Here is a 16,762-nt window from a genome sequence, read left to right as displayed (position 1 = left end):
AAAAAAGGTTAAGATTTTTAGGAAAGCACACCAAACCCAGGTGACTGTTTATGAATAATGGTTTTCTCTGCAACACCCTGCCCCAAATAATGCTCGGTGAATATGATTACTTCATGTATATTCATAAACATGTTTCTATACATGCAACATAGCGCACCCCTACGCACACGCATATGTATGTGTTTTTGTGGGCAGAGTATGTGAGCCTCTGTGTTTGTGTGCACATCACATCCACAACTGCCCCGGCTCTGTAGTTCTAGCGCCTGACCCCCCACCTGCTGTGTGAAAGTCGGCCTAGAGTACAGATGAGTGAGGAGGGAGGTTGCCAATTCTCACCCGTGCTTCGTAATTTCCAGACTTGTCTGGGGTCCACAGAACAGGAAGAATCTTTGGCATTCAGAGCAATTGCTACCTGGATTTGGAAAGGTGGAGCCACCCCCTTCTTCCCGCCCAGTCCCGGGGCCTGGGGAGCTGCCAGGTCACCTCTGTCCTGTTCGGAGGAGACCAAGGTGGCCACTGTCCATGTAAGAGCCAAGGAAAGCCCTTAGGGGCTCACTCAGGCACTGAATTTTAGGTGTGATGCAAAATACTTGGATAGGGATGGAAAAATCTCAGGAATTCTCCAAAATCCACAAACTCTTTTGCAGATAAAACATAGAAGAAAAAAAAAAGCCATCGGTTTTCCCTCCAAGTCTGATTCAGCGCTCTGTAAGGTTCAGGCGACAGTAGGTTCTTTATTCAAGTCTAGATCCTCAAAACCATAAAAGAAGCTGTTTCTCTATTTTTAGGGAAATTAATCCAACCAGGATAATTACAGCAACCCGTACTAGAAATTGATGACTCATCAAAAAGACAGGAAAGAGAAAATGTTACATTCTTAATGTTACATTCTTAAAGGTACAGCAGAGAGACTCCATTTCGGGGCACATAATTCAGTCTTTTCAAATTCCATCAGGGGACAAAAATACTGTCTAACATGATTATCAAAATAGTTGTGGGAGTCTCAGGGCTTAGTCAACTGGGCTCTACCTGGCACGATTTCTTGAGCCTTTCATGTGGAACTACAGATATAAAAAAAAGCAAAATCAATCCACCAGGGTAAGCACAACAGAGGATGGTAGGGCGGGGAAGAAGGGCTAAAACCCTCAGGAGCACCTGCCTCACCTGGACAGCCCTCACACAAAGGCAGCACCAACTAGGGTCTTGAAAGACCACCACGGCAGTGTGCACACAGCACTGGAATTTGAGCCCAAAGGACGACCTCTGGGGCCTGACTCTGTGTGTTTCTGGAAGGGCAAATGAGATAACACGTGCGAAACCACCGAGAAACAGTCCAGAAGGATCCACGTGGAAGGTCTCTGTCCCGTCCACGTCTGCCACGCAGGGCTGTGTCTTAAGTGCGCTCATTGGTTTCCTTTCTGGTTTCCTCCCTTCATCAAATCCTCTGTCCCCTGCTGGGGCGTGGCGTTCCCTACACTCCCGATGCAGGGTATGGGCTGCCCTAGACAATGTCAGCAAAGCCCTAAGCTGAGTCAGCGAAGGGAAACGTTTTCTGCTTTTCTCAGAGCATGTTGTATGTTGTGATATGACGCTGGTCAAACGCACAATATAAAGAAAACACTCTAAAATCAACCCCAGTGACGTTCCTCATAAATGTCTCTTTTATAACGTGACTATGTAAGCATGTGTATATACAATGCCGTTCTTTGAAAAAAGCATACAGGCAGGGGATACAATGTGAGTAACCTTAGGAACTATGAATTTTAGTGGCAGGAAAGGTTTGGGAGGTGCAAATTCTCCTAAGACTAACATGAGTTATAAAATATGTAGTATTTCAGTGCAATTCAATATTTTCTTTCATCAAGGCTCAGAGCCTCAGCCCACGTGTTAGGAGGAATGCAAGAAGCTGACTGCATGTGTTACAAATGGAACTCCTTTTCCACCCCGGATTTGGGGGACAGAGCAAAGGGGTGGCCATGGACTTCAGCAAAAGTGGGAATTCCTGCAATTTTGCCCAGAACACTAGTCACTTGGCTGGGAGCATGACATTCCTGCCGAAGTGCAGAGCAGCAACCAAAACCTAAGCACAAGTGAAGACAGGCACAGGAATGAGGGACAGTGTGAGCTCAAAGGGGTCCCTCTGGCCACCTCCAAGGCCACCTCAGGGAACCATTTACAAGTTAAAAGCCACACCATGCTGCTTTGCTAGACTCTCCAAGGTAAACTCAATTAGGACACTAAATCTCTCCTTGCTAAGAGAGGCGGGAAGATCTGTTACACAGGGTGACATTAGAGAAGTAGGTACAGTTTTAACTGTTAAAAAAAGAGCAGAAATAATTCATTTATTTAACCCAGAAACGGTTATAATCTGAAACCTTGCAATCCTCTTACACAACAACTGTTTTGGCAAAACCCCCATGTTCCAACAAATATTAAACTGTGCTTGCCATTTGTCTAAGGAATCCTGCATTAATAAACATGAAGAAGAACACTTTTACCTCCCACTCCCAAGGACAGGACAAAACAAAGACCAGCTGTATTCATCAATGGGCCCTTGTTCTGCACATAAAGGCTAATTACATTTTGCTTCAAGCCTACACATGGAAAACTTTACTGCCGCCATCCCCGTCACAGTGAGCCCGCGCTGTCCCAGCTGACGCACAGCGACGAGTGCACACAATGGACCGGAGCCTCGGAGCAGCCTCGGTGCCTTCAACCTGCAGGCTGCTTTCCAGCACGGGGGTGAGGGGTGTCACCCCAGTGGCATCTCCCCGCAATGGCCAGGCAACGTACGCCCCCAAATCCCACGGGAGGTGATGCCATTGAGGTCAATCTTCTCCAAGGCTGTGAATTTCAGAAACACACAGCAAGCCCTGTTGTGGCTTGCTGGGAACAGCTTCTGTCTGTTGACAGTGCCTCGGACCGTCACCGTGCTACGTGCCGTACACGTGCACCTCACTGTTCTTCACGTCCACCCAGGGACTCGATGATTATTATGCCCATTGCACAGGTGAGAAAAGGAAGGTGCAGAGGTCATAGCTTGGCCGAGGTCACACAGAGAGTGAGCAGTGTAGACTAGTCAGTTTCCAAAGCGCATCTTCCACCACACCTCCCCAATCCCCTGCCTACGCTCCCCGTTGACAAATGTGTAAGAATCCCTCCTTTCGAAGAGAGAAAAGAAACCGTTTTGAAATGTTATAAGACCATTTGTGAAAAGATTTGCCCCCAAGGGACTAATATTCGTATGTATTAGTGAAAACATGTCTGGTCTAAATAAAATATATGTAGGTTAGACCTGCAGCGGAAGGTAAAGCGACAAACCTTTCCTGGAACATAAAAGGGGACAGGAATGCGGATGCGGACTCTGTATGGGAGCTCTAGGATGGAGGCAAATGCTGCCAATGTTAAAAGAAAGTAGCCAAGGTCTAAGCATCCCAGGCCATTCTCGGCGTTTTTCGTGGATTCCTCACTCTGGGAACCACTCACAGCGAGCGTTCGGCCCTCGGCCGCCTTCTGGCAGCATCCTGTCCATTTCTGACATGGGCAACGCCCACCCCATGCGCCATCCTGCCCCTATAGGTATTTCGTTTGGAATTTCTAGCAGGCCCCAAAACACTGGCCTCGCCTGACCTGGCGTTTTCCCAAACCTCCTGCAAACCTTGACTTAACTCAAATCCAATCTCAAAGCCTATGTCCTCCTCTTCAGGGAGGCTTCCCTCTCGCTTATATCCCTTCGGTCCTGCTGTGCTGGGGACCTTCCACTCCCCTACGGCCCCCACCCCCCAGGCTGGTGGGAGCAGGGAGCAGGTCGGGTAGGGGGTTCTTGGTGCTTCCCTGGACCCCCTCCCCTCCCAAAGGCCACGGCTGCCCTCAAAGGATCCCCTTTGGGATCCTTCTGGGTTCCAGCTACCTCTCCATCCTGTTGTCTGTCCAAGCCCAGGCACGGGAGCAGCCCTGCAAGCACAGCCTCCGGGAAGTGTTACCCTTGGTGGCTTCCCTGCTCCCTGCCCAAATCTCGGCACACAGGCCCAATACTGAACTCTCTTCCGGTCCTCCCAGCGGGAGCGCGCTGCCTGCCTCCTGCGGAGACCCAGTTGGGCACGCTGGATTGCAAGGGCCAGTCTCTGCACGGAGCCCAGCACGGGGCAGGGCACAGAGGCGGCTTCTACAAACACGTGTTGAATCAATGAATGGGCTGCATCCATCATTCACCGGAGTGAGGCTCCCCTCCAGGAGCACCACACCCCTTGGTGGTGCTCCCCACTGCGGAGACGAGACTGTTGCTCACTACGAGCATGGGACGCTGTACAGCCGAGAGAGCCCAGGCCTCTCAGCAGTGAGGGGACAGCAGTCCCGGGGGAAGGCATTTTTACATGATAGAACGATCCCTCAAATATTTTGATTCTATTTTCCATTTATTGTAGTTTGATGAAACTGAGCAAGCAATGTGAAGATTTTTATGTATGTATTTGGATTTTGAAGGGAAAACCATTTTGGCCTTTAAATACACTGATATGGTGGGAAATACTAGTCTAGAAATGTTTCTCACTGAGCCACACCAATCGACACTTGTGTGACGCCAGGGGTCAGCGTCACGTGACTGGTCCAGAGCTTAAGAGGACCAGCCTCTGGTATTCCCTGGGTGACTTTGCTCAACCAGGTGACCATCCCAAGATTTAACGTTCTTACCTGTAAAGGGACAGAGGTGACTGCTAAAGAATAATAGCCCAGGAGTCAGTGGGTCTCTAAACAGCAACTAGGAGAATCCTGGAGACCAAAACCCCTCCCCCATCTCTAGAGGTAGCGCTGACACCTTCCCATGGAGCAGGGACCCAACAGGTGGCTGGGCTGTCAGGTGGCTGGGCTGTCAGCTGCCGGCTCTGATTGAGAAAAGTGAATCATTCACCAGCACTAGCCAGGCCAGGAGACGGTATGTCCCCATAGCTAACCAAGTCACCACAGTCCCTCCCTAGAGAAGACAAAACCTCCGTGAGTGGAGGAAAACTTCAGTCCTTCCACATCCCTGTGCCCCCCTCCACCCCCAAGAGCTGTTCTCTGATGCCTCCTCGACCTCAACCCCTAGAACAAACCAAGAGAACAGACACACATTTTCCTTATAGAGACCCAGTAAGAAAACCAGAAGTTATGAATCTAAACCATGGACCAGTGATCATGTGACACGTGGCCTACTTGGCTGCCACTGCCGAATAGTCTTATGTTATCTGCAAGTTTCCCTTCCCTAAGCGGGTTGACGCCCATGGCTAACGGACCCTCTCTAGTGCGGTTCTCGGAGACAGTGACAGCAGACGCTGGCTCCTGGGAATCAAGCTCTCATGACTCTCTCTGAGCAGCGGTTTTCAAAACGAGATGGAGAACTGTGGAAATGCTACTTTCACATTGCAACCCAGTAACTGTGCTTCTATTTTTTAGATTTTATCCATCATTTTAAAAGTATCACAAAAAATAATCAGCTTTGCTGTGAGCCACAGGCCATGACATTTTCTGTTCCATCAGCTTGTTTTCTATTCTATTTTATTACCAACTCACTAAACTGATTTCATGATTGTGACTCACAGTTTGAAAAACACTAGCTTAGAGGGGCTTTGGAGGCTGGTTGCAAAAAGTTTTTTGTTTTTTAAAAAATATTATTTTAAATTGACAAATTATAATTGTACACATTTATGGGATACCACGTGATATTTTGATATATGCATACAATGTGGAATGATTAAATCAAGCCAGTTAACATATATGTAACTTCACTTACCTATCATTTAAGACGAGACATTTGAAATTTACTCTTGGTTATTTTGAAATGTACATTATATTGATTATAGTCACCCCACTGTACAACAGATCTCAAAACTTATTTCTCCTGCTTGAAACTCTGTACCCTTTGACCAACATGTCCCCATTCCCTCTCCCCACCCCAGCCTCTAGGAACCACTGCCCTTCTCTCTGCTTTGGGAAGTTTGACTGTTTTAGATTTACGTGAGTGAGATCACACAGTTACTTTTCTCTCTGTGCCTGGCTTATTTCGCTTCACATAACGCCCTCTAGGTTCATGCACAGTGTCGCAAATGACAGGATTTCCTTATTTTTAAAAGCTGACTAGTATCTATTGTGTGTGTACCACGCTTCCTTTATCTGCTCATCCACGGCTGCGATGAACATGGAAATGCAGATACTGCTTCGACATACTGATTTCCATTCCTCTGGAAATACACCTGGCAGTGGGATTACTGGATCCTATGGTAGTTCTGTTTGTAGGTTTCTGAGGAACCTCCACACCGCTTTCCCTGATGGGTGTATTAATTTATGTTCCCATCAACAACGGACAAGAGCTCCCTTTCCTCTGCAACACTCGTTACCACAAAACTTTTTTAAAAAATGCACAATAAAGCAAACTTTGTTTAATAATAGATACGCAATTATAGACTCACAAGATATATCTATGCCTTACAGAAAGAGGTGAAGTTGAATAGAAATAAAAGTAAACTAATGAAAACCAGCAAAATGATCAAATATACCACCACCAAAGTCACTAGGAATTATGTCAGCCAGGAAAAGATGTGGACGGTAGCGAATGGACCATGGCATTAGCATATTGTCTCCCGATCAAACTGTTTTAGAAAAGAAAGACTACAAAATGGAGCATAAAGCAATTTACAACAAATATTGCATGTGATGTACCGGATTGAAACATTAATATATATATTTTTAAAGAGATGGAGTCTCACTCTGTGGCCCAGGCTGGAGTGCAGTGATGTTATCGTAGCTCACTGCAGCCTCGAATTCCTGGGCTCAAGCGATCCTCCTGCCTCAGCCTCCTGAGTAGCCAGGACTCTAGGCATGTGCCACTATGCCCAGGGACACAGAATAATTTTAAAAAATAAGATTTGCTGAGAAAAGCAATCTACCTAATAGAATTAAGTCCAAGCAGAAATAATCGAAAAACAAAGATGACACACTGGCAGCAAAGGGGACATAGACACGAATGGTGAGGTGTGTCAAGGGCACTGAGGCTGCATCCTGGCAGCTAGTGTGGCTGCCGTGGACACATCTTGGAGGGACTCTTAGGCTGCACATCTGCCATCCCGTTGACAGACCACGGCAGTGTTCTCAAATAGCAATGCCCCCAGGATGGAAGGAGTTAATACCAGAGCCACTGCTTTTCAAAGAGAAATGTTCCCAGTGACCACACCTTAGAGCTAGCTCATTCTGTACTGAGAAAGTCACATTTCAGCACCTGAGAGAAGAGGGTGAACCATCTGGTGGTGATATTTTAGTCTTTGTGCCCAAGTTTCATGTTCATGTCAATACCGGTTCTGACCACCTGGGCCGCGCAGCTCTCAGGGTCTTGGGCCACTAAACCACCCAGAGCAAAGGGCCAACAGCCCACTCCCACAAGTGTCCTGAAAGAGGGGACCCAGTAGCCTCAAAGCCCAACGGCAAATGTGACAGGGAAGAGGGACGCTGAGCACCAGCACCCCCTCAGTACAGAGCCTGGGTGGAGGCACCCCTTTCTCTCCAGGGCCCTCGGAGGCACCACGCCAGCACAGCGGGGGACCTTTATTACTGGACTAGGACAGCCTGCCAGATACAGCTGCTGGTGGGCACACAGGTTTCTGTGTAAGACGGGAAGAGCCTTCCAGAACAGGAGGAAGTGGCTCAAGCTCTAGCCTGGTATTGCCTGCCTGCACTTCAACAGAGCAGGTTGTGGCTGTTGTCACTCTCTGTTGCTCCTTCATCTTTTCATGATTTTAGTCAACACTACTTCTTCCTTCCCTGTGTTCTGCACGGGGGATGGGCTGGTAAGAAGGGTACTTGCAGTGGGTCCCTCTGATTTCCTTCTGACAAGGGTCAGGTAGGAAGTAAGCCTTGAGTGACTCTGCCTGCCCTAACATGTGTGTCCCCACAGGTATGCCCAACGCTGTGGGTGGGACGTGCTTATTCTGACTCGGGCCTTCCTAAGGGGCCCTGGGAGAAATGCAGAACTTAGACCTTACCTCTGGCTCAGGTAAAAGGTGACGTGATTCGCCTAGACCAAGCTCCACAAAAAAACAGTCCCATGTGTCACATCTTTTATAAGCTGACTCTACCCTGAACTTTCTTAGAATAATGCAGAGTTGACCAGGCTGCGCAATAACGAAGGAAAGAACTTTCACCTGGACGATCTGTTCGGCCAGTGCTAGAACTTGCAGTGAACCGATGCGAGTAACTTGTGGGAATGACACTGTGTCCCTGCAGCCGAACAGAGCTCGGGCACCTTCCAAAACCTGCCCTGCTTTGCAAAGCCAATCTCTGGACTGGCGGAGTCAGGGGAGACCTGAGCAAACGCACGCAGCGGGTGGGAGCCCGGCAGAGACTTACTTTGCAGTAGTTTCTTCATCGTATTTGGTTTTCAGGTCAAATAATTCTGTTCGAGTTTTTTCCAGGGCTAAAAGGCAGAGGACATAAAACCATGATATGAGACACTAATGGTTTAAATTAAATTAAAAAGGGGAACATATACAAGTAATATATTCTAATTCCAAAAGGGGCAGAGGTGATGAAAGTACCATGAATGGAACAGGAAACCCCCTCCACATCTGCCTCACCCACTCCCAAGCACCTCCGCAGACAACCGCTGTTCATGGTTTAGTGTGTAGATTTCAGGTTGTAAAGTATATTTTATCATTTAAAAATATTTGCATAAACAATCGCATATATTATATACACGCACACATTTTCTCTCCCCTCGGTTCACGGGATGATGCGACCCTTTGCCGAGACTCGCCCTTCACCCTCGGCAGTGTGGCCTGGTCACAGGACACAGGCGGCAGTAATGACCCTCAGTGCTCCCATCAGGGGATCTAGAAAGGATGCCACTGAGCGAGGAGCTCAGACGTTCAAACTTGACATCTGGACATCCATCCCGGTCCCTACCACGGGTGTGACTGTTCCCTACACCCTCACTAACACCGGGCATCGTCAAGTTAAAAAAATTGGGCTGATTAAGTCTGATCAGGCAAAACAATCCTGCACTGATTTAATCTGCATTTCCCTCACTGTGAAGAATTGTTAGTGTTTTTTCATCTGCGTGTTTGCCATTTGCCTTTTCTCTGCGAATCGCCTGTTCATATCCTTTGCTTGCTGTTCTACTGGCGTTTCTCTATTTTTATGGATTTGTAGGCGGACTTTATGTTTGTTGGATATTATTCATTTGCCTGTTAAATCTGTTGTGTTTTCTCCCACTGTATCCTTTGTGTTTGAACTTGGATTATGACGTCTTCTGATGCTCTTTCCACATTTAAATGAAATACACAGGGCTGCCTCGCTTTCAGAAAACCAGAAGAGACAAAAAGGAAAAAAAAAAAGACGTTTAAAGAAACTATAAAAACTTGAGCATAACCTTTTTTGGTATCTTTTAAATTTAAAGGTCTGCAATTACTGTTCTCCCTAACTTCACTTAGGGTAGAAATAAGGTTTTTTTTTTTTTCTATTATTGTTCCAAAATGAAAATGTCAGTCGTTGACAGTTTGGTGATTTAGATGTGTTTGTTGGAGAAAGAGCAGGAAGAGAGGATGGCGTGTGGAGGGGATGAAAATGGAATTCAGATCCTCCCACTTGTGCATTAGCAGCTCGGTGTCGGTGAGTAATGAGGCACGGCGGTGCGGGCTCCCTAAGGAATGCGTGAGCGTGGGCTCCCTGCAGCTCCCACGGGCCCCCCAGGGGCGACAGGCCTCAGAGGGGACCTGGCGGGCCAAGGGACTGACCAAACTGTCCCCTTTCAGCCTTCCCCGCATCAAACCGACTAGGAAGAAGAATGTCAAACCTGTTTGCAGAGTTTGAACTTTATGTTCCGCTTCCTCCAGCTTTGAGGTGGTGGACATCTGTGTCTCTTGCAGCTTTCTGAAAAGGAAGAGGATGAAGCCAAATCGGTCACCCCATTTACCAGCTGAAACGTACTGTGTGTGCCTTTGTGCCACGCTCAGCTCTCTTCCCTGCGAGGCCGAGCGGGCAGCAGGCGCACCACGGGTTGTCCCTCCCAAGGCCACGTGTGCCGAGGGGCCTGGAGCCTCCGCACCCCTAGGTTTGTAACCACATGTCACATCCTGGGAAGCACGCACCCTACAGGACTTGTCGTGTGGTAATTGGCATAGACGGTTATCCTAAATGTAACTTGTTCTTGAAATGCCAGATATTAAGAAGAAAAAAAAATATCATCACGCCCTCATTGTCTTCTGAAGTTAGCCCAAGAAGAATGATCCATTTACATTCTGCTGACACGATGAAGGAATCTGTTCGAATAAAGGCTGTGCTAACTAGATGGGGCAGCTGTTCCGTCTCTGCTATAATGGAATGCAAATGCCGCTGCCATACCTAATGGGGAAATTCTGAGCGTCCTAAACGGCATTCCACGTACTTATACTCACTCCCATGGTCTCTACACGAATTCCCTGGTCAATAAATAGCATTCCTTCCTTCTAATCTGCAGAAAATCTCTAAAAATAAGTTTATTATTTTTACATTGTATGAATATAACACATGTTCTCATAATAATAAACCTGGGAATACAGAAAAGTAGAAAGGGCACAATTGAAAAAAAACTCACCCAAATTCCCATCACCTATTGTAAAGCATTGCTAATATTTTCATGTATTTCAATTATAAAACTAATGTATGCTTGGAGTTAAAAAACAACAACAACGAATATTACAAGAGCATGGAAAGTATGATGCTCTTTCTCTTCCTTCGCTCCATTTCTGCTCGTCATGGTTCTTCTGTATCTTTCTAAAATGTTTCTGCATGTATGAAAATACAATGCGATATGTAACATACTCTACTGTAATGTGAACTAGCATGTAATATACCATAGTGAAATATAACCTAATATGTAACACACTACAGTGTAATATAAACTAATACGCAATGCATTGCAGTGAAATATAAACTCCCTGTTCCTCCCACCCCTTTTTTTAATACAAGACATCACAACACACACTGTATTCTGCAGCTTGCGTTTTCAATTATCTCCATATTTTGGAAATGTCCTACTTCAGCAAACATATTTCTCCCTTATTCTTATTAAATAATTAACTTAATCAAGCCTCTGTGGACACTTAGATTGTTTATGGTTTCTTTCTATTAAACATTTCCTCAATGATCATTATGTAGATATTGTTGCGTAATTTTGAGAGTGAATCTATTGGATGAAATTCTAACAGAGGAGTTACGATGGTCAAAGGGTACGTGCAGTTCTTTGTTTCTTTTGATAGATATTGAGAAACTTCCCAGCAAAAAAAATTGAACAATTTAAACTCCTGCCAATAATATATGAGAGTGTTTTCGTATACTCTGCCAACACAGGATAAAATAAAATGTCATTTTTTACTGCTGAGTAAATCTAAGCATTTCTCTTTGTATAAAATATCTGTTTATCTCCTTTGCCCATTTTTGTAGAGTTGCTTTTTTCTTATTAATTTGTAAGAGCTCTTTGTATATACAGAAAATTAGCCCTTTGTCTTACGTGGTGCAAATACTTCTTCCCAGTTCGGTGATGCTTTAAAAACTTTGTTTAGGCCGGGCGCGGTGGCTCACGCCTGTAATCCTAGCTCTGGGAGGCCGAGGCGGGTGGATCGCTCGAGGTCAGGAGTTCGAGACCAGCCTGAGCAAGAGTGAGACCCCGTCTCTACTAAAAATAGAAAGAAATTATCTGGCCAACTAAAAATATATATACAAAAAAATTAGCCGGGCATGGTGGCTCATGCCTGTAGTCCCACCTACTCGGGAGGCTGAGGCAGTAGGATCGCTTAAGCCCAGGAGTCTGAGGTTGCTGTGAGCTAGGCTGATGCCACGGCACTCACTCTAGCCCGGGCAACAAAGTGAGACTCTGTCTCAAAAAAAAAAAAAAAAAAAAAAAAAAAAAACTTTGTTTACTGTTATTTGTTTTTAAAAACCTGTTTTAAATTTTAGATAGTCATATTTACATAATTTTTCTTGTATGCTTAGAAAGATTCTACACTCCAAAATTTGCCCAAGTTTTCTTCCAGTATGCTGTGATTTAATTATTAATATTTAAATTTTAGATCCATTTCAATTTTTTGGTGTAAGGAATGAGGTAAAGTTCCATCCACTTCCCCTAATAATTACTCCTATCTTTTAACATAATTAATCCTTTTACTTCATTTGAAAAGTCAACTTAATAATATTCAATTCCCGTATGAGTTTATTTCCCCACTTTTGTAACACATGAGCTTGCTGCAGGAAGACGTAATCACACTGTGTATAATTTCGTATCATGCATTTTCTACTTCATATCATGCTAGATACATTTCTCATGTTACTGTGAATTCTACATAACTATTATTTTAATGGCTACATGACGTCCTGGTTAGGAATGGCTCGTCTTTTACTAACCCATTTCTCACTGGTAGGACATTTAGATTGTTTGCATTTTCTCCCATTGTTAATAACGTGGTGAGAAATCTCTTCGGTCATAAAGTGCTTCCCTAAGAGGCACTTACTTAGGGCTGGTTTCCCATCAGCTGGGGCCAAGCCCTGCCCATCTTGCAGAGCCCTGACTCTGTGCTGCGCACTCCCTTCCTGGAGGCTGTGCCCTGCCACATCCTCCCAGCAGGGTGGGATGCAGAGTCAGGACTGGCCTCGAGGGATGGGTTTGGTCCAACAGTGAGGACGTCAGGAGGCTCATCTGAGCAGAGAGACAAGGGCTGCAGAGGTGGGGTGGCCCCAGTCTGGAGTCGCACAGTCCCACCTCTGGCCCTGATTAGCCAAGAAAGCTGGAGCAGGCACCTCCTCCGTGGCCTGGTTTCTCCCTCTGTAAAACCAGGTAGCCTGCGCTGCTGATCCACCGTGGCACTCAGTGACAGGATGCCCTGAGAGTGCCTGGCAAAGTTCTGATGCACAGAGGGCACTGGGTGAGTGGCAGCTGGCAGTTTCCTTCTTTTTAAGTGAAGCCAGCTTAATGGTACTCCCGAGAGGTGACGTCTTTACGCAGCTGCCTTAAAGAAGTCCAAGTAGCAGCACATGAAGTCAACAGGAAACAACGCAACAAAACCCCACGTCACCCATGATCCAACCTGGCCCCTTCCTTATAACCATAAATTTTGTGCCTCTTGTTAATGGATATGCACATTTCTTCACGCTAGGGTTAAAATTTAATTTCTTAATTTAACCCAAGAATTTTTAAAAGTCCGATGTAGACAGCTGGGATTGCTAAACTCAATAGTCCTTACTGTGTTTTGTTTTTTTTTTTAAATAAGAAATGTAACTTTCATGAATGCATCACACTAGGGAAAAATCAACTCATTATTTGGGGGAAAAGTTTTGGATAAAGTAAGCTATTAGAATTTTTTTATTTTTAAGAGACCGGGTCTTGCTCTGTTGCCCAGACTGGAGTGCAGTGGCATCATCATAGCTCACTGCAGCCTCAAACTCCTGGGCTCAAGCGATCCTCCCGCCTCAGCCTCCTGAGTAGCTGGGACCACAGGTGTGAGCCACCATACCCAGCTAATTTTTAAGTTTTTTGTAGAGACAGGGTCTCAGTATGTTGCCCAGGCTGGTTTTGAACTCTTGGCCTCCAGCAATCCTCCCACCTTGGCCTCCCAAAGTGCTGGGATTACAGGCGTGAGCCACTGTGCCCCATCCCCAACTTGTTACCTATGCATGCCTTGTGCTCACCTCGGGACTCGCAGGGCTCCAGCAGACATCTGCGGGCCCACTGGCTGCTTGCCACCATCTACTGATAGGTAAAGACTTACATATCTTATTCAAGGAAATCTCACAAATGTAGAATAAAGGAGACGCCTTCATTTTTCAGACAACATTTTGCCCAGAGCCCTCAGAAATTTTAGTCACAACCTGGGCTTATTTCACAGGTCAGTTTTTTTCAAAACATCTTGTAACGTGAAGCTCAGAGGTAAAATGCCAGGTCAGACCATGTGACCTGGACACATGCTCACCTCTCCTTTTCTGCAAAGTCATTCTGTAACTTCTGTTCTTTCTCAAGAGCGATAGTTTCAGCTTGGTTCTTCAGAGTCTGTTCATATTCTCGGATTTTTTCTTTAAGTGCTTTTATCGTAACCTCTGCAAAAAGGGGAAAAAAAAAAAAACCTACAGTCAGAGAAGCACAATGCCATGTGGCTATATATACAAGGCTGGTAGGATCGGTGTGTTTTAAACTTTAGCTCTTCAACTCTGATGCAAAATCAATGGTTATGAGTCCCTTCGGAGACCTTTTACTCCCTAAATGTTAAATTGAACTTTAAACGTTTAGGTTGAGGAGGATCAATGAATTTTGCTGGGAAGAAGAGCTATGGTTTTTCTAGTACAACTTTAAAAAAAAAGTGGGGGGGGGGAGGAAAATCAATAGCAAAACATAATATCATCTTATTGATGAGTCTTAAATTGGTCCTCTACTGAGGGAAGATTAATAAAGTTTTAGTGTAGGTTTAAGTACTTTCTTATAAAGAAAATAGTTCATAATGGTGTGCACGTTTTGGAAGAAGCTGTCTTAGTGGAGTCAGGTCATTCTACAGAGTCCCTGGCCCTGGGCCGCAGCTCTGCTGGTTCACAAATGCCGAGAAGTGCAGGGTGCTAAGTGGATAAAGCTCACATGTCCTCAGCGCCCTCCGCCCAGGTGGCTGCGGGCAGTGATCCAGCCCTGCCTATGGGGCCCAGGGCTGCACAGCATAGGGTGACTCAGGAGGCAGGGCCATGCCTGGAAAGCCCAGGCCAGGTGGCTCTTGTGAGGGGCTCCCTGCACCAACTGCACGTTTATGGCCCTCACCTCGATTACCCACACTGGGAACATCAAAGTGGACGTGACGAAGGGAACAGGATCCTTGCTCAAATCTGCAGGTGGCTCTAGGGCAGATCTGCACCCTCCTACAGACACCCCTACGTTGCTCTGCGGGCCAGCTGAGCCCTGGGGGAGCACTGTGGCTCCAGCCCCAAGGGGAGCGGAGCTCTTGGGGAACGTCACCTGCTGCTTACAGATCCACCTCTAGAAAGGTAAGGCTAAGTTTCTTTTCCCAGTACCTGGCACAGGTGGGTGCTCAGGAAAGGGTTGTGGCATGAATGAACGAAGGAGCCAAGGCCCAGACAGGGCTTGTGGCAATGGGGCTCCAGCTCATGGGACAAGGCTGTCTGCCAGGTGTGTCACTCACGGCCACTCCTGTTCCCTGGCCTGCAGAGACACATGCTGGCCAGGGCAGGAGCACAGCAAAGATCCAATTAATGCCCACGTGACTTAGTGGATACAAGCTACAGGCTCCTTTGTTAAGAGAAGAAATTGGCCCTTTTCATTGGGTAGAACCCAGCAAGCTCTCCTTAGAGAGAGAGAGATGGAACTCAAAAATGACCCTGTCTGGGGATTTGAGAGAAGAATGGGCATCTTCATGCCTTTTGGCTTGGCTGTTTTGGGCACGGAAGAAATGCTCTGTGAGCACAATGGTTGGTGACATGTTACTGTCAAGCCACATTAACAGGGCCAGAGTTAGGCAAGAGCAGGACACTTTCAAGATCGACACCAGACGGGTCAACTCTGAAAAAGCTGGCATCGCTCTTCTATGTCAGTGGTCTACGTGACCATGTAAACATACAGCATTTTTGCCTTTGATGATGGTTTGGAAACATCTGTCCAGCACCTGGACCCCAGCGCTCCTTCCAATGGGGCTCCGCAGGACGACACATATACTGGGACACTGTCGTGTGCTTCCGCTCTGTGCCCAAGGTGGGGGCTCTCTGCCACCCCCCACCCTGGGTGGGCTGCTCACTGACTGGCCTAGCCTAGGCCAACTTGTCCTGGAGGCTCTGGCCCTCCTCTGTGCCCCGGCCTCGCCCGGCCAGCATGCCAGGAAGGGCACCGACATGCTCGGCACTAATTAGCTGTGCCCAGAGCCTCGGTTCACGCACCTTTAACAGGAGTGGGGGGACTGTAGCGTATGATACAGAGGTTCCCTTTCTGTGCTGATGTTTTAACCACGTGATGATTAAAACAAGCGACATGCACCCCTCACCCTTCCACACTATGATCATTTCTCTGCCGGGAAGAGGAGAGGGAAATGACATTTTTCTGGAGGTTGGGAAAATTTGTTATCAATAAATAAAGGGGGAGGAATTTCTCGCAAAACCAACAATGCTCAATAAATAGCTGATACTCAGTGAGTGCTAAATGCTCTGCACACATACTCTCTACAACCACACACAGCAAGAATGAGAACTGACCCCCAAGAAAGAGAGGCTTTTAACAAAGTGAGATGAGTGGCCCAAGGTCACGCAGCTAGGCAGTGGCAACGAAGGGACCCAAACCAGGTCTGTCTGTCTGCCTCCAGAGCCTTTCTTAACTCTTGGGTTATATATCTTAAAAAGCCCACGAGGCTGGGCGCGGTGGCTCACACCTGCAATGCTAGCAGCACTCTGGGAGGCTGAGGCTTGAGGACCGCTGGAGCTCAGGAGTTTGAGATCAGCCTGAGCAAGAGTGAGACCCCGTCTCTACTAAAAACAGAAAAGTTAGCTGGGCATGGCAGCACGTGTCTGTAGTCTCAGCTACTCGGGAGGCTGAGACAGGAGGATTGCTTGAGGCCAGGAGTTGGAGGCTACAGTGAGCTATGATCTTGCCACTGCACTCCAGCCTGGGTGACACAGCAATGTGTCTCAAAAAAAAGGAAAGAAAAGGAAAGGAGAGGGGAAAGGGGCTGTGATTTTTCTTCAAGACCAGGAAGCCACGAGGCTCCCGGGTCCTGAATCCCTCTGGATT

The 16,762-nt window shown here is 46.7% G+C and overlaps 1 protein-coding gene across 6 annotated transcripts in view; it reads right to left on the bottom strand.

The window, feature by feature from the left end:
- The window catches only part of CUX1 (cut like homeobox 1), a 363,108-nt gene that overhangs the window by 121,126 nt on the left and 225,220 nt on the right, over window positions 1-16,762 (bottom strand). For all 6 annotated transcript variants that reach the window (XM_045543045.1, XM_045543046.1, XM_045543043.1 and 3 more), the window contains exons 6-8: window positions 13,965-14,088; window positions 9,818-9,894; window positions 8,374-8,440 (exon numbers count right to left, since the gene is read on the bottom strand). In XM_045543045.1, the coding sequence (XP_045399001.1) occupies window positions 8,374-8,440; window positions 9,818-9,894; window positions 13,965-14,088 (268 nt within the window). The remainder of the gene's footprint in view (window positions 1-8,373; window positions 8,441-9,817; window positions 9,895-13,964; window positions 14,089-16,762) is intronic.

This window comes from Lemur catta, chromosome 2, assembly GCF_020740605.2.
Source record: "Lemur catta isolate mLemCat1 chromosome 2, mLemCat1.pri, whole genome shotgun sequence".
In the NCBI taxonomy this organism is placed as follows: Eukaryota; Metazoa; Chordata; class Mammalia; order Primates; family Lemuridae; genus Lemur; species Lemur catta.
The sequence above is the reverse complement of the archived record's forward strand: the minus strand, read 5'-3'. Positions and strand labels throughout refer to the sequence as shown.